This window comes from Penicillium taxi (genome assembly GCF_028828555.1).
Source record: "Penicillium taxi strain IBT 34144 chromosome Unknown utg000001l_segment0_segment0, whole genome shotgun sequence".
NCBI classification, from domain to species: Eukaryota; Fungi; Ascomycota; class Eurotiomycetes; order Eurotiales; family Aspergillaceae; genus Penicillium; species Penicillium taxi.
In genome coordinates, this window is record NW_026643203.1 from 3,793,570 (window position 1) to 3,810,277 (window position 16,708).

General features: G+C 46.7%; 8 protein-coding genes across 8 annotated transcripts; 2 read left to right on the forward strand and 6 right to left on the reverse strand.

Annotated features, from left to right (window-relative positions):
* Positions 1-322: 322 nt before the first annotated feature.
* On the forward strand, positions 323-623 carry N7495_001359 (uncharacterized protein; the record flags this gene model as incomplete). Its single annotated transcript, XM_057204029.1, has 2 exons — positions 323-341; positions 394-623. The coding sequence occupies 2 exons, from the start codon at positions 323-325 to the stop codon at positions 621-623; spliced, it is 249 nt and encodes an 82-aa protein (XP_057068102.1).
* Positions 624-1,637: 1,014 nt separating this feature from the next.
* N7495_001360 (uncharacterized protein) lies at positions 1,638-2,330 on the forward strand (the record flags this gene model as incomplete). Its single annotated transcript, XM_057204030.1, has 2 exons — positions 1,638-1,706; positions 1,758-2,330. The coding sequence occupies 2 exons, from the start codon at positions 1,638-1,640 to the stop codon at positions 2,328-2,330; spliced, it is 642 nt and encodes a 213-aa protein (XP_057068103.1).
* A 251-nt stretch (positions 2,331-2,581) lies between these two features.
* On the reverse strand, positions 2,582-3,397 carry N7495_001361 (putative dephospho-CoA kinase; the record flags this gene model as incomplete). The annotated part of the gene is made up of 1 exon (XM_057204031.1): positions 2,582-3,397. The coding sequence occupies one exon, from the start codon at positions 3,395-3,397 to the stop codon at positions 2,582-2,584; it is 816 nt and encodes a 271-aa protein (XP_057068104.1).
* Positions 3,398-3,902: 505 nt separating this feature from the next.
* N7495_001362 (DUF3431 domain-containing protein) lies at positions 3,903-5,045 on the reverse strand (the record flags this gene model as incomplete). The annotated part of the gene is made up of 3 exons (XM_057204032.1): positions 3,903-4,111; positions 4,164-4,606; positions 4,672-5,045. The coding sequence occupies 3 exons, from the start codon at positions 5,043-5,045 to the stop codon at positions 3,903-3,905; spliced, it is 1,026 nt and encodes a 341-aa protein (XP_057068105.1).
* A 761-nt stretch (positions 5,046-5,806) lies between these two features.
* Positions 5,807-6,177, reverse strand: N7495_001363 (triacylglycerol lipase B; the record flags this gene model as incomplete). Its single annotated transcript, XM_057204033.1, has 2 exons — positions 5,807-5,982; positions 6,075-6,177. The coding sequence occupies 2 exons, from the start codon at positions 6,175-6,177 to the stop codon at positions 5,807-5,809; spliced, it is 279 nt and encodes a 92-aa protein (XP_057068106.1).
* A 1,363-nt stretch (positions 6,178-7,540) lies between these two features.
* N7495_001364 (cleavage and polyadenylation specificity factor subunit 5) lies at positions 7,541-8,568 on the reverse strand (the record flags this gene model as incomplete). Its single annotated transcript, XM_057204034.1, has 3 exons — positions 7,541-8,138; positions 8,217-8,468; positions 8,528-8,568. 3 exons carry the CDS (start codon positions 8,566-8,568, stop codon positions 7,541-7,543), a joined length of 891 nt encoding a protein of 296 aa, XP_057068107.1.
* A 264-nt stretch (positions 8,569-8,832) lies between these two features.
* N7495_001365 (uncharacterized protein) lies at positions 8,833-12,202 on the reverse strand (the record flags this gene model as incomplete). Its single annotated transcript, XM_057204035.1, has 3 exons — positions 8,833-9,723; positions 9,797-11,896; positions 11,972-12,202. 3 exons carry the CDS (start codon positions 12,200-12,202, stop codon positions 8,833-8,835), a joined length of 3,222 nt encoding a protein of 1,073 aa, XP_057068108.1.
* Positions 12,203-13,340: 1,138 nt separating this feature from the next.
* Positions 13,341-16,615, reverse strand: hdaA (histone deacetylase hdaA; the record flags this gene model as incomplete). Its single annotated transcript, XM_057204036.1, has 15 exons — positions 13,341-13,547; positions 13,599-13,705; positions 13,755-13,834; positions 13,954-14,039; positions 14,100-14,192; positions 14,246-14,309; positions 14,362-14,409; positions 14,467-14,578; positions 14,629-14,836; positions 14,904-15,031; positions 15,080-15,192; positions 15,267-15,405; positions 15,465-15,478; positions 15,532-15,820; positions 15,883-16,615. The coding sequence occupies 15 exons, from the start codon at positions 16,613-16,615 to the stop codon at positions 13,341-13,343; spliced, it is 2,421 nt and encodes an 806-aa protein (XP_057068109.1).
* Between the last annotated feature and the right edge of the window lie 93 nt (positions 16,616-16,708).

The window sequence follows — 16,708 nt, forward strand, 5'->3', positions numbered from 1 at the left end:
TTGGACGATGAACGCCTGGAAAACTTGCAGGAGAAACCGTCATTCTCAGGTAGACAAACAGCTCGTGAATACGAGGATATTGACTTTTCCTGTTCTCTGGGCTTAATACCCACTCTGATCGCCCAGTGGCTACGATAGTATCAGGTGGACGGCGTCGCCTTTCTACACGAGCCGTTTGTTTATCAAAATTGCGGTATTCAAGGAGATGATATAGGTTTAGGCAAAACGATCTAAGTGATTTCATTTTTAACGGCCATATATGGCAAGATGATGGATGAAAGAGACGTTCAAAGAATGTGTAAGATGCGAAGGGCTGGCAATAATGTTTGGTATCATCGGACGTTAATTATATGTCCCGGCATTTTGATTTCGAACTAAATTACAGAACTCTAGCGATAGGGCAGTGGAACATCGACGATTATCACGGTCCGAGCAAGGATATTATCCCACATGCCGCAAAGTCTAGACGGGAGGAAATAATGATCACCACCCACACCACCTACGCTAACAACAAGGCCAGCGTTGGCATTATACTGATAGAGAAAGTCGAAGCGCAACTCACAGAACCTAACACAAAGCTAGAGTATCGCCCGCTTCACAATTCTAAAGCTTCCTCCAAATAAAACCTTAACGTGCAGCTCTAGAATCAATGCCATTCCGATGACTTGATATTACGAAATCCTCCGTAGATGGTAGGTGCTCTGGTGATGTTACCTATGAATGTTTCTCAAGCAATCCAAGTCACCTGATGCTAAAATTTCCAGCGGGATCTAATGCAGGGGATGTAATAGTTAACCTTCCAAGGGTGAAGAAGAATCTATGGATGTTGCATAGGCGGAGGATCCGGTTCATTGTATATGACTATCTGGTATACACATCAAGGTTTCGGTTGATAGGTCAGAGCTCACAGTGATCTCGTCGCAATTGCAGATTAAATTAGTAGAAGATATGGATGTATAAACAAGAGTTGGTTATAAAAGGAAGATCTATTTATACCCTAAGAGTCGACTTGAAGTCAGGTGAGTCAAACATAGAAGGCGGAAGTGAGAGTAAGAGTAAAGTGAAACTTCAAACGAGAGTGAAATAATAGTCATTATGAATTGGGAATTTCTACATCATATCTTGCTATCAGGACGCTATGACATGTTTTCACCGAATTCGGTTAGACACTGTTTTAATGTTATAAATTCGAAGCATTCAAAATATAGTTACTCATGTGCATCTTTATTTTAAACTCTCACCAACTTCTTGAACGCCTTTTTGAAATCTCTGAATAGCTTTGAAATGGGTAAACCCAATTTCATTACTATTGGTAATTAGGCTCGACTAATCAGAAGCTCTACTTTAGGCACAAAGACACTCCATAGTCCATCAAGAGGCGTCAGTTTAGTATCTATTAGCATAAGCCTCGTGGTACAGAGGCCTTTAAGATCCACAATATGATTGGCCCAACTCCATAATTCTGTTTTGGATTCTCGAACTTATTATGCCTAAGGCGGTGTAGAGCATTCAAAAAATTCCGACGGGAAGGGGAGCTTTAGTGGCTTTTTCTGCCGATATATTTTCTTATTCACTTCCCCTCGGGCGTCACTCTTGCTTCTTCTCTACGTGTATAATATTACCATCGTATTTTCACCATGCCGGCTTCTCCAGGTGGGGCTGCAAAGCCAGGGAAGGGCCTGTCTTCGCGCCTTCTCACAATGAAGGTAACTGCATCCCATATTAATTCCAGAATAATATTAATTTTTCCTCCACAGTTCATGCAGCGCGCTGCAGCATCCGCAGTCGAGAAAGAAGCTCAGGCTGAAGGATCATCCAAGCGCCAGAAGAAAATCGGGGAAGATAGTCTTTCGGGTTCAAAGTCTGATCTCGATGCGATCACAGCAGCAATTGCAACGGAAGAGGAAAAGCGCCGCCAGGCTACTTTGCGACAGGCTGCTGATTCGGGTGATACCCAATGGGTACTAGATATTCCAGATGCGCCCCAATCCCAGCCCCTTGTGGTAGCAGCTGACTCGCTTGATGCGGATGACAAAGTCTTGAACGGCGGTCGTCGGGGTTTTGGTAACTTCATGCGCAAGCAGGAACCTGTAGGCCATTCTGCACCCTCGCCACTCACTATAGTTACTAACTCCACCAAGATCCCCGAAGCAGGCAAGACTGACGAAGTTCCAGAGGATATGGAGGAACTTGAGGCGTGGCACAAGAGAACCAAAGAAAAAGACAAGAAACATATGGCTCATCTCGTCGGTATCTCAGGTGCAAATAATCGAGCCATGCCTTCGCCCTCAAGCCAAAAGAAAAAGAAAAAGCGCAAGCATGCTGTTTAGGAGATACCCGTTTTGCTACTGTTTGAAATTGGTGTTTTAGCATGTCCATCGGCGTTACGAGTGTACGATTTTATACAATCTTGGGTTTAATGAAGATCCCTTGGCAGTTCAAATTACGAATTCACATCATGATTATTTAAACGTTCTCTCAAAACCAAATTAAACTCGGGTATGATAGATGCCTATTGAGGCGACAACAAGCGAAGTAAATTCAGATCTAGATAGCAGATATTAAAAGAAGAAAAGAAGAATCATAACCGTGCCTTTTCCTCCCTCTTCTTCTTCTCCCACTCCCTCTTCGTCGCAAAATTGACTATCAAATTCCACGCCGCAACTCCAAAGCCCACCGGCGGCGCAACTAACAAAGCCCAAGCCCACCACCTAGGACTTGAGGCCGAGATGCTCTCCATAGCTTGCTTTAGAGCAAGCTCCAGCTCTGACCTATCAGTATCATTCCAAACCACCACGCCGCGCGCACTAGTCGTACCACGGAACTCAGCCTGAACAGCTTTACCATGTACATCGCTCTGGCTACGAACCCTGTTCTCCGCGTCCTCGGCTGTAAGATGCGCATCCCGGGCGCGAAGTCGTGCCATCTGAACAGCCGGATCGTGGACCCCAACCACGACGACAGTTCCGCAGATGAGATCCATGCCGCTTTCGAAGAGGAGGGGTACATCTAGCACGACGGCCCATTTCCCTCGTACGTAGTTGTATATCAGTGCTTTGTATATTTCCCACCGCACGGCTGGGTGGATGATGCCATTCAGAATTTGGCGGTCGCGTTTGCGTTCTTCTGTGTCGCCGAATATGCGGCGACCGAGAGCTGGCCTGTTGAGTGGCTGGCCTTGTGATGTTGAGGTAGATGGATCATCGAGGAGAAGATCGGGTGTGTTGGGGCCGAAGTAGCTCACGATAGCTTTGTAGCCTGCTGTGCCTGGCTCGACGACCTTACGCGCGAGGAGGTCGGCGTCGATTATGGGGACGGAGTATGGAGGCGAGGAGAGAATGGAGGAGACGGTTGATTTGCCTGTGGCTATAGAGCCGGTAAGACCGATTATAAGCATTTTGGAGTTAGAATTAAGGTTGGTGTTTGCAATTCCGTGAAGTTGATTTTAAGGTCCGATAAATGCGGGGAGATCCTTCATCCACAAAGAGCCTCGGTTCCACAGTTAAAACATATCAGACTGAAGTAGATCCATTTATTATTTAAGTAATATTGGTAACAAGTTGGAATTTAGATTTGATTACATCTTGCGAATTGTGCAATAACGTTTGGGATGTCCCGAGTCGTCAATTTCCTCGAGATTATGCCTGTTTTTACATGATTAAATAGACCTCATTGCTCAAATTTCAACATGAGCTAGATCCTTCCAACATATTTCCTATGATATCCTCATACGAGAGCACAATCCAGTTTATAGTACAGGAGTATTTTCCAGCACACTGTATCTGCTGGGCTCATGAATCGTGGGTTTGTCCAGGTTGGCGGTGTTGGTGAGTCAGCCGAAGTTATATCGGTGAAGGGCATCTTGAATGGTCATATGTAGCGTCTTTATTAGGAGATGGCTCTCATGATTCCGGTAGACCATGGCTCGGGTCCTGTGCCTGACCCTTCCATCCAAGGAAGGGCCATCCTTCTGGCAGTGTTGAAAATGGTGGAAGCGCATAGCGGTCATCGCAAGAGCCCTTGTCGGGGCAATTCAGATCACAAAGTCCAAACACATTACAGTAACACTCCTGTGCGGACGGACAGTGAACGGGCTCCTTGCCAAAGATGACTATAAAACCGTCAATATCAAATTTAGATTTCAGCAAGACTGACCAACTTACTGTGCCATGAGTATTCCATAATCCGGCCACTCAAATCATCTCCCAGCTTCGTCTCCGCAAGCCATTTGCGGTAGTGCTCATAGTCACTTTTCGGCCTCTCGAGTACTTTAGCACGAGTCACGCCGAACTGAGCACAGCACGACACGCCGACCTTTTCTGGGACGGCCATGCTAGGAAATAGCTCCATGAATCCAGTTCTGAAATACTCGCCAGCATGTATATCGTCGCGGTGTGTATCTGTTAGCGGGTGAATCTCTGCTGGGCAGCCGAGTGTCCAAGCGCAGCGTATATTCACGTATCCCTGTTTCTGTAGATAGGGGACTTGAAATTTGCTTAGCATAGCGACACCGTCATAGTATGGGTCGTCATTGTGCCATTGGTATCGCTGAGAGTGGATGAATAGCATGATATCCGGCAGGTTATTGTAGTTGTCGATAATGTATCTATAGCGAAAGGACTGTTAGCGAATTCCAGTCTGGTAATGCAGTATGTGAAATTTCCCACTCACGTCAAATACACCATTGACTCACGACCCTTGTTGCGCGACACTGTCAACGAGGCCGATTTATCGTCCACCACGTAAATGCTGCGCGACCAGTCTGGGAAAAACTGGGCCAGCCATGAGGTATCATCGTTCTTCATGCTGGCTACGACAAGGTCTTTGTGTTTTTGGATGATAGGACGGGCCTGTTCGTCTGTCTTGGGTGTCGGGGTAGGGCCATAACGCTGTGCATAGCTGGGCTCGTCCTTGTGGATAGTCGACTTAGAGGATGAGGAGAAGAAAAGGAGATAGAGTATGAGGACAATGGAGATTGTAAGGAAGATGGACTTGATGCGGTTGCGACGGCGTGGACTTTGAAGACCACTCGGGGCGAATAACATGGTGGTAAATGTAGATACAGTCGAGAGGTTCGATTCTCGGTGGCTTAGCGGCACATTCTGTCGCAAGGGTGAAGATCAAAGCGGAGGGGAATTTGGCCCTTTATGCCGTGGATCTTTTGAGCAAGAAGTATATAATGCGGTTGTAAAGAGAATTGAACAAGTAAAGGCAATTGAAACGTGTCTCCAGAAATTCCTGGAGGCATACCGTACCACTGTTTACTTACCGCTCGGGAATAAATGTGGATTAATCTATCTACACAAACTATCCACGAAATCGAGAAATACTGACACATATTATTATTCCACTTATTCACATCTTCACAGTTGCGATTAAATGAAAATCACCCAACTATTCAATATGTACTGTTTTGGCAAGAGCAAGGTACCTCCAATTAGCCGCTCAGGCAGTCATACTACATTTCGGCCGACGACATCCATCCTAGCTACCAGTTATCAGGGCTTTGTGCTCAAGAGTGCTTTCCGGCGCGACGAGTTTATCCGCACTAATGGTTCTAGATATTCTTATCATTCAAGTCAGAACTTCTAGCAGTATAGCCAATGCCCTCAACAACTGTGATCTTCGATGCGGTCACATCACTACTGGTTTTGATCTAGTATTCCGGACTAGCGTGGTAATAAATACCTAAGGAGTACGGTAGGTGCTTTTAGAAAAGGATCATTTACGTGAGTGACACGCCACAAGCTGCCTTGGTCGGTCATGTATTGCCAACGCGGGGTTACCAAAGAGAAGTTGGCCGTAATTATACTAATGAATTCATCGCCAATTGAGTGTATACGTCGGTCAAGGTGTTGACACCTTCCAATTCCAGTGTGTATGTTTCATTTCGTAGTGCTGTTGCACTCAAGGCAGCTAGAGCCACACCAAGACTGCGGCCTGTGAAGACCAATTTACAGTCTGGGTATACCGCTATGGCGACTTGATATTAAGTGTTAAGAGGTCTATAACAGTCTCCTATTCCTTCCAGAATCCCTTATGGACTTCACAGCTTTCACAAAGGCTGCTTACACCGAGTATCAGGCCCAGATTTGCAATCCAGTTAGAGATATCGGCGCTACGAAAGGCAAGCACAATAACTTTATTAGTGTCGTCGACGGCTATGAAGCCAGCCAAGTCTCCAAATTCGTAGGTTCTGTATGGTGATTCAATCAGAAGGCTTTTTCTCTGGTATTCATCTTTCGCAGTACCCACTCGTCAACCCCGTAAAGGGCTGTTGCCGATGCGGCCTCTTAAGCTAACTGTTGGAATATGGAACAAAGCAGTCATGTGATCAAATTGTTACTTTATAATAGATAGCAAACTAAGAATGAAAACCAGACTTAACAACCACTTCAAGAGGACACAAAGATATCATAGGGGCGTAAAGCGTTACCTGTGATAGGTGTCAGAAGTGGGCGTTAGCCTCATCACCTTTATCGAATAGCTATTCCACACTTGGTATAGGTGTACCGACACTAACCTAACATAAAAATAGGATTCGTAAGTGAGAGACCTGCATTATACAAATTCTCAGCTTTACACGCGTGTTCACGTCATATTCCAAGGATAACGACTCTCCGGGGCTTTTTTATACAAGGTTTTCAGGTTCGCCCAAGCTTGGCCCCTGGTTTGCTATAGATAGATAAACCGTGCCTCGTTTCAGACATATATGTTATTGTATATGTTGACTACTATCTTTCTTTCTATCAGCCACGACTTTGGGGATTTCGACTCTGTCGGGAAACCTTGGAAGTTCAACAGTTTCAACCTTGATACATTGCACATATCGGGAACCTCCCCTTGTCTTTTTTGAGATGTGAGCGGAGCTTGCATCTGCCTGTCACCTTTTACTGTCAGGTGTAAGAACGCTGGGTCAATAAGTTTCAAGCCTTCATTATTCGAATTTGAGGGTTGATATCCGGTCCAGGCCCTTGGGATTGAATAGTTCAAGCTTTCGGTGATGAGAGATTCCGTCGGGTTCAACTTAAGAACCATTATAAGTTCTTCACACGCGCCAATGATCCGGTGGTTGGAACTTGATATATTAGACCTCTTCAAATTAGGGGCGTCCAGGGTCAGATCACAGTGCTTGGTTTGTTCTTTATGTTTTTTATTTCCTATTTCCTGATGTTCTCCTTTTATTCCCTCTTCGGATGATTCGAGGTATAATGTGTTATAAAACCGTTGTACTGAGTAAGACATGCTTTCTGGCAGATAGTGGGAACAATTATGTCACCTCCTGCGGGACAAATAATGCCGTGGTGATTGATGTATTGGAATTTAGCGCTATGATGACTAATAGTAAATCGGGTAAGAACATAACTCCGTGAACCGAGGTTGGAAACCTCAAGCTTAACAAAATAGTAAAACAGTATCGTCATGAGCGAGAAATATGAGAAGAGTTCAGGAGTGCAGGGTCAAGAGTACAGGGTCGAGAGTGCAGGGTTAAGAGTTCAAGGATAAGAGTGCAGGGTTAAGAGTCAGGGACAATACGAACTCAATCCTTTCCTCCCTCGACATCGGTCATACCGGTGTCCTGTCCATCGTCGCCGCCAGCGAGGACCTTAGTCTGGAGGTTTGCGTGTGCACCCGGGGTCATGGCGACGACATTGTTGTTCTCGTCAACAAATTCAAAGTTGTATCGTGACAGAAGGTGAGGGATAGCGGAAAGCTGCGGGCCATAGCGGGCAGTGTTGTCATACAATTCGAAAAGAGGAACGGCGAGAAGCTTCATGTTCTTGGGCACAGATAGGACCTCTAGAGAAGAGATATACGTTAGAAAATGGTCAATACACTGGAGAAAAAGAAGATTCCTCCGGATTTCAGGATAATTGGGTGAGCGCGTACTCTTTTTGGGAAGCTGAATCAAGTACAGCTTCTTGCACTCCTTAGGGCGAGTGACGTGTCCGGGGAGAAAAGGGTACATAAAGGTCTCAAAGTTGGGGCGCCACCACTGAGCTAGTGTGTCGCCAATGTCCCAATCCTCATTGACGCCTTCACCGGTGAATTGGGTTCCAACCGGCGCGAGTCTCTCATTCAATCGCTTTTTGAAACCGTCAATTTCCTCGTCATCGTGGTGCAGATAATCACCCGGTCTAGAATCGAAAAGAAGTGGTTAGTAGGAGTCTTATCACACAGTATGATATGTTTTTTAAGAAATAAATCCTACTTACAGCTTGAAGAATGCGTTAGCAATCTGCAACATCAGGACGTGCGGGTGGTTATGTTCATGGCAGACGAGAATACCCTCGCAGGTACGGCGCATGCCATGGAGATCATAGTGCTCTTCTAAGCGTTTGAGGCGAGCGAGAACTGATGGGTCTTCCTCTGGCTGGGTCTCCTTGGTGCCAAATGTGTAATTGGATAGAGGGTAGAGACGGATTGTTTCTGGCTGCTGCGCAGAGAAATCCTTGGGCAACTTGGGGCTATGAAAGTAGATTAGATGTCAGCAGTGTGAGTCATGGGTAGAGATCATTCGACTCACGGTCGACTGCTTTGAGTCATTGTCGTGGTTGATGATGCCATGACAAATAAAGAGGTTTTGGATGAGAAGAGCTGAGGCGCGAAGCTTCGATGTTTGGGGTCGTGTCTTATCGTTATCAGTAATTCCACTATCTACACCGCCTACATATGCAACACTTGAATGAGTAATTTGGTATAGAATATTTGATCATAACTCATGGTCTACCTTCTCTCAGAGGTATGACCCAATGAATAAATATCTACTCTCTTCTACCATAGTTCCCCATAATTATTAACACCATATCCCACGTACATAGAAAGACATGCTCAGAGCTTCGCATCAAAATCCTCATACTCGGTAATATCCGACACAGGAACCGGCCCAGTGCTAACAGGAAGACGGGCCTTGAAAATAGACACATCCGTAATGACGGTAGGCTCCGAAGATGTCGTACCGTTGATTTCACTGTTCGACTTCGGCTCCAAGCCCAACTGCTTCATCTCCACTGGAAGGCTCTTCTCGAGCTTCTCCACAATCAGATTGACCTTATCCTGCGAGCTGTTCAGCTCTGTGAGTAGTATGCTCTTCACAAGAATGATAATTTGTGCGTGGTCTATTATCGAAATGTCTAGCTCTTGGAATGATGAGACCAGTGTAGCTTTCTCCACGGTGATACCAGCTATGTCGAGCTGTTTCTGAAGCATGTCGATCAGACTAGCCTTCTTTTCTTCCACGGTGATATCGCCAATATGCTTGCCAGCTTTTGCGTTCAAGTGGATGCTAAGCTTAGCCCGAGTAATGGAGGACGGGTCAATGTACTGTCGGTAGAAGGAAATCAAGTCCTCCTTAGTAAGGGTGCGTACGGCTGCTGCATCGGTCTCGTGCTGAAGGAAATCGAAATACTCGGACCCGATGTGCGCCCAATAGCGTCCAGTTTCTGAGCCCAGGTTCTTGAGTTTCTCCAAGCGCTTGTTGACAACACTTCGCTTGTGGCCTTCAAATTCGTCTTCAGGCATCTTCTCCAGGGTAGCTGCGAATTCGCGCAAAAAGGACTCAATACGAGATTCTAGGTACTGAGCGGGCCGTTCGCTCTGAATGATGACCCGGTAACCCATGGTAGTCGCGTTGTAACGCGAACCACTCCACACCACATATCCGAGTTGCTCCTTGCTGCGCAGCTGGTCGAAGGCAGGCTCATCGGTCAGCTGGGAGAACAGCTGCAACTTGGATCGCAGGGCTCTCGTCGGAGAACAGACCAATGTATAGGTAATACTCGATACAGTGGTTGACGTTCGCGGGGTCCGTGAGTGTCCGCGGGTAGAGGAAGTTGCTACCTGGGGGGAACACCATGTTTCGACGAAGATACCACTGCGATGCAGGCAAGGCGCGTCCTTTAAGAATTGACTCAACTGAGTCTGTCATACGTAGAGCATCCTCCTTGTATAGGTTACCGTGGGCCAGGACTTCAATGTGGGTCTGCTCGAGAAGCTGGGGGTAGAAGTTGATAACATCATCAGCTTCCATGTGCGCCAATTCCTCGATGAATTGCTCATTCACCCAACTTCTTTCGGCAAGAAGGTAGCGAGTGTAGTCGCCGACTTGGTAGAAAGGCTGCTGGTACTCGGCGTTACGGAACGCCCGAGTCAGGCGCTCCTTGATAATATTGAATCGATCCTGACTAACGGACACCCCGCGCATGGTGGTTAAAACCTTATCCAGCAAGACGGACATTTTGTCGTTATATCCACCAACGGAGATATCCAGACCCAAAATGTTCGCCGCAAGGTGATAGTCTAAGCCTGCGAGCTCCGCATCATAGGAATATTCGTCAAGTGAATCCCGGACAAGTTCACAGTACAGCTTCGTCTTAATAAGGTTGGCAGGTGTCGCCCATACAACCGGGTTGCGAAGCGTCACATGGAGACTGCCCTTGGGGACCCAGAAGCGGTCGTCCTTCTTGAACCAAAGGCGCACCCGATCATCGTGACGGATAAGCTTCGGTACCTTAGTGGACTCGACCACTTCCTTCTTCTCAACAGACAGTCTAGTCGGAACAAACTCGTTCCTATGGGGCATATGCACATCAGAGGTACGAGTGGCTTCAGTCGATTTTAAGGCGTTCTGAATACTACTCAGTAAGTCCTGTGGGATTTTCTCAACTTTGTACTCAGTCCCGTACCACTTCTCCTTCTGGTCCCAATCGCCAGGGACCTCCTGGGAAACAATGACGAGACGGAAGTTATCAGCTCGCAGGTATGACAGGGCCTTCTTGATCAATTCAGAGTCAAATCGGCGCATCAAGGATTGACTGAGAAGCCACTCACGAGGCATAGACTTCTGCATGACACTACTCAGACGGCTCGTGAAGCGACTAGCAGGGGTCTTCTGCTTGAATCGGAAATCAACCTCGGCCAAATTTTTCATTTCGTCGAAAATCCACTGCTCCGGCTCCCGGCCTTTGATCATGGCGATGTACTCGAAAATAACCTTGGCAACCTCTTGGTACTGTTTCAAACCCTCGGGAGTTAGACGCACAGAGACGGTGAAGAATGCAGATCCAGGGCAAATAGGCATAGCACCAGCAGAGAGGCCGTTAGCCCAACCCTTAGCCTTGAGGTACGATAGGACGCTCCCAGGACCCTCGTGGCCAATCAAGTGGCTGATGTAACGACTCGGCTGAACATCTGTGAAATTTTCCTCATCCAAGAAGGGAAAGTACAAATCCATAGAGCGTGAATCCATGACCGGTTTCGCAAATACTTGAGTGCACATATCTTTCTCAGAGAAGGGCTGGACATCATCCCAACGGTTCTGCTCTAGATCCTTGTTCTGAACATCGGCGAAAAGCTCAGCAACCCATTCTTCCAGAGTGTCCAAGCTCTCCCGCCCAAGAACCACTAGCTTCGCACGGTTGGCGGAGTAGTGCTTCTCATAGAACCGAATGAACTCACTGCGAACCTCCAGACCGCGTTTCTGCGGGTCTTCCTTGAGGGTCTGCAAGTTACCGGTCGAAAAGTGGTGGTAAGGATGGGCAGGGTTGGAAAGGGATTTGTTTAGCTGCATCAGCCGCCACAAGTCACTCTGTAGGTTCTTTTTGTTCTCTGAATCCACTGCCTGCAATTCACGGTCTAATGTAGACTCCAAGAAAAGAGGAGCAACAAAAAATTGGGCAAATCGATCCAAGGCCCCATACAGGGGAGACTTTCCATCTGATTCAGTAGCACTGCCAATGGAGTCGGTAGGTGTGTTCTCGCCAGAAGATTTCGGGGCACTTGAGTCATTGGTGGCGGAGACTTCAAAAAAGTAGTTTGTTTCAGTGGCAGCAGTATAAGCATTGGAAGAACCGGAGTGAGCAGTCAGGTACTGATTGTAAGCATTCTCCTTGGGGTACTGAGTCATAAGATGACATCGTCAGCCTTGTCTATCTAAGCTTGATTTAAGCAGATTACAAGAATAAGATCCCACCTTCTTTGTGCCCATAAAGAGTAAGTGCTCTACAGCATGTGCCATGCCTGGCATATCATCTTCATCTGAGAAATTGCCTACGTTGACATTGACAGCAGCACTAGCCTTGTCGGTATCGGGATCATGCACAAGCAATGCCTCGAGCTTGTTCGGCAGGCGAATGACACGATAGGACCGGTCATCAAGCTCTGGTCTCTCCAAGTTTTCTGTGATGCGCTGAATTTGGGACATGATGGAAGGGTTGGTGGAGGAGGAATGGTGGGATGAATGGGAGAATAGGCGGGACTGGCGGTGACTGGAAAGAATGAGGGCCTGGGATCTGGAAAAGCGACACCAAGTCGAAGCTGGTAGACGGGATAATAAACGTGGCTGGGCAGTTGGATTGCAACTAAGGCGCCTGTACCACGACCACGGTGTTGTTGCGGTAGAGGACCTTGCGGGCATCAAGAGAATGCCAGGGGAAAGCAATTGATGCAGAGCTTTGTTGTGTTAGTGCAGCTAAACTCAACAATGCATCAAAAAGGGAAATATTATCACAGAGATGATGCGTGATGTTTGTGGCGAGATCCTTGCATACCTTTGCTAAGGTATCCGAAGGGTCTTAACGTTGGGGCAGTTCCCCTCCCAGCCGAGCTAGGATTTGGGCGGTGAGAGCTGAAATATTGCCGTGTAAGCAGGGCGGTGCGTAAAGCGCTTATTTTGCTTCAACCATGTGAGACTGCGCCAGCCACCTGGGTCAAACGACTTAGTCCGAGCGAAAACGACAGAGTCATTTCTAATAATAGAAGTTAGAACCCGTAAAATGACTGGACCAGAAATGTAGTACTAACACGCAGAATCATTCTCCACAGTCCGATCCCCCGCTATTGCCCCATACTAGTGAGGCTCTACCACCCCACGCAGACTATACTCTTTCAGGTAGGTATAGACGCCCTTCATATGGCACTGACCCCAACCACCTAGATCAGCCAAAAATAGTAATTACGCTTTTAGCCCCGAGTAATAGTCAAAGCTGGAGTTTAAGGCAACTAGAGTCAAAGTTAAGTTGGTACACCCGGGTTAGAAGAGTCCCAAATACTTTCAAGGCTACAATGGCTGTGTCCAGTACCCAGGTATGATATCAAAGTACTGCATCTTGGACAATCAATATATTTTAGAATAGAATAAATCGGCGCAATATGAAATATGTATGCTGGGCTTCTACACCCGTATCTTAGGGCTAACGAGTTAAACTTACTCATCAACTAGCTAAATAGATAGCTATCTACCTAGTGGGAAAAGGCTGTGTAAAAATATTGTGTTTTACAACCTTGCAAATGGCTGGGGAATAAAAGATGAAGTGTTTCCCCGTGGTCCAAGAATTGTGGACTTAACCCTCCATGTCTTCATCTCCAGAGCCATCCTCATCGGGATCCGCACGCTCAGAAATCCACGCAAAAACCTCCTCCTTGTGCTCTTTCAACATGCTGCCGAGGAGAGCCTGTGGTGACTGTCGAAGCAAACCATAGCGTTTTGAGGGTGCCTTCCGGTCCTGGTGCCAAATTCCATGCTCGTGAGAAACAAAAATGAGAGAGTTCTATGAGGATGTAAGCAATGGTCATGATTCACCATTTAGATATATTCTTACCTCACGATACCACTTCGACAACCAGGTCTGGGTGGGGGACGCAATTGCACGAACGGGGTTTTCGGCAACGAATGAGACGACGCCGTTAATACGCTTATACAGATTATCTGTTCCAGTTAGCATGAGTTTTCCTGTGTAAGGCGTCATTGGATATACCTCTGTTGATCAACAGATTCGCAACTCCATAAAAGGAATTTCCGACTCCTACGAAGAATATCTCCGGTGTGTCCATGGATCTATTGGTTATTTTATTAGCTGTCTGGAAGAGGAAGAGTTGGGGCATGTTTGGCGGCTGAAGAGAGAGAGAGAGAGAGAGAGAGAGAGAGAGAGAGAGAGAGAGAGAGAGAAGACATACTCGATATAGTTGTCCCACAAATAACTAGCGAGCAATTCAGTTGAAGTGGGTCGGTCTTCGTCCTCACTCATGTATTTGCTGGCAGACTATAACACGTTGTCAGTTCAATGAAATCGAGAAAGATATTCATGTGCTACAGAACGTACTCTTTCACGGGTGATATGCTTGGGAATATTGACATCGATCACGGCGTATCCCTTACCCACAATCCACCCAATGTAATCGCTGATGGGATCAGCCTAGGTAACATAAGTTAGCAAGAATATCTTCTCAGGGACTGAAAAAAACATACAACCCAGCAGTTATGCGCTTCCAGTTTGTTGTTTGCCGGGTCAGGAATCCCCATGATCTCGGGCCTATACAAGATTAGCTCAGTTCCAATGGTCCAAAATTTAACAATGCACTTACGGATCATGGAAGATGACAACAATTGGCACAGCGTCACGGTAGTTGGGACTGTAATTTGGGTAAGATACGTGGTTTGAAGCCCGCTAGAAGCCTGTCAAGACTTACCTCGCGAGGACTTGGTTGCTGAACGACGTGGAAATATCCTCGCGGTAGATAGGCAGTGGAATAAGTTTAAACTTGTTGAACAGGCTCTTAGACTGAGCCTGGCGAATGACATCTTTAATAATAATTAGTTTCTGTATGTTGTCCGACAAAGGTTCTATTTACCATGGAGGCGATCAGCCCAGGGAGGCGGGTCTGACCTCTTTGGATACATGCACTGCCAATACGGAGCTTGGGCTGCCATGACCCGGTTTATTGTGGTCACCGCAGCATCGGTAGGCTTAGTGGTCCGCAAGCGGTCCGGCGGGTCACCCATCAATGCCTTTGTGACTGACAATGCAGCCTTTTCGATGGACTTTAGATTGTAGCCTCCCTATCACATACTCACGTGGTTAGTTTTTGGTGAAGCTTGAGAGCAGGTAAAATATTTCTAGTCCTACCTCGAGGCACACTGCAACTTTTCCGTTGGCCAGAGACATTAGCATGTTTGTCATGTGGGCGTAGCAGGGAGGGTTGACGTGACAGCCACCCAGAAGATCACCTGCTGCAGCATCAAATCCGGCCGCAACTATCAAAATTAGCGAATTTCAGGCTCGAGCAATCAATTGCTGCTTACCGATAACCAGATCCGGGTTGAATTCCATTGCAATGGGCATTACGACTCTCTGGAAAGCCAGCATGTAATCTCCATCACCCATTCCCTGATCAGGCCAAGGGATGTTAACATTCCTATTAGTTAGGAGTCAGTTAGTATGCATCCTTCAAAAAACAATATCGATCTCAAATCGTCCAAGGAAACGTGCCTTCCAACTCCAGGTCCCTCGCCACAGTGATCCATATCTGCAATAGGATCGCTCGGATAGAATGTTGCGTTTTTGTAGACGTGGAGGGAGATATATAGAACATTCGGGTCATCGTAAAACGCCTTCTGGATTCCATTTCCTTCAAATCATTCTGTGAGTACGAAATCATTCAACAAGCGACATATTTCCCTGACATACCATGATGGACATCCCTGGGCTTGAAGTTAGTAATGCGAGGTATGAGCGATGGGTGTGGGCTACTTACCAATCCAAAATCAGAATCTTGCGACACTTGTCTCCAAGTTCAGCCTGGCAGGCACGAGCAGCGATGCAAACGTTATTAAAGATGCAAAATCCCATGGCAGTGTCATGCTCTGCATGGTGGCCAGGCGGACGGATGACAGCAATGGCATTTTTAACAGTACCACGAGCAACGGCCAAGCATGTCTCGATTGCACCTCCAGCTGACAGGAGAGCAGATTGATAAGTGAATCGATTGAAATAAATCGAATCCCGATCTCGTTCCAGCCGAAGAAGCTCGCTTTCGGACATATCTGAGACTCGGTTAGCATATCCATCATCCAAAATCAAACAATATGAAAGCTAGATAACATACTTGGGGTATCTTTCACGAAATCAAAATGAGCTTTGTCATGGATTTTGATGATTTCCTTCTCGGTAGCTTTACGAACAGGAATGTCGACAAGTTGCACAGAAGCCAAATACTGCTCTGGTACAGAACTGTCTTTGACTAAGCCTGCCTTGCAAAGAGCATCGTAGATGGAGGCAATACGACGAGGATCCTCGGGGTGGGCGTCAGAGGAAGGTCGCAGCTCGCAATGGAATCGCATCTGAACATCGTAGCAAAGACCAGTTGGTTTGTTCGCGAGTGCTTTATGAGGCCCCGAAGGCTGATGATCTTCAGACCAATCTGAGGTCGGGTCTTCCATGCTATCACTGGCTGATTCTTCACGGGAAGGAATTGACAAATTGTACCGTTTGTCTTCTTGTGTAACTGACAGCAGCAAACGATTGTTATGGTGAGGAGGTGGATTTGCTATAGTCAACAACTGTTGAGGTGGATCTTGAAAAGTCAAGCCTGCAGGATTGACTGTCGTAGCAAGTTTCAAACTAGGGAGTGGGGAATTAGAATGGCGACGAGGTAGAGTTTCCAAGTCAGGATGAGAAATTGTCGAGTCAAAGTTCATTTCATTCTCCGCTGAGGACGCCAGTACAGGGCGAGTTGTGTGTTCAACGTGCGTTTGTTCAAGCGCAACATGGGGCCCAATCATTGGCAGGGAGTGTGAATTATTATCCTCCCCCATGATGGCATCCTCGGCACCTTCCATTGTAAGAACTGGGCCTTTGTTTTCAAGCGCCAACTGTCTTACAATTTTTTTTTTATAAAGGATGTTTAGATGCTTTGACAGTTCATGACAAGA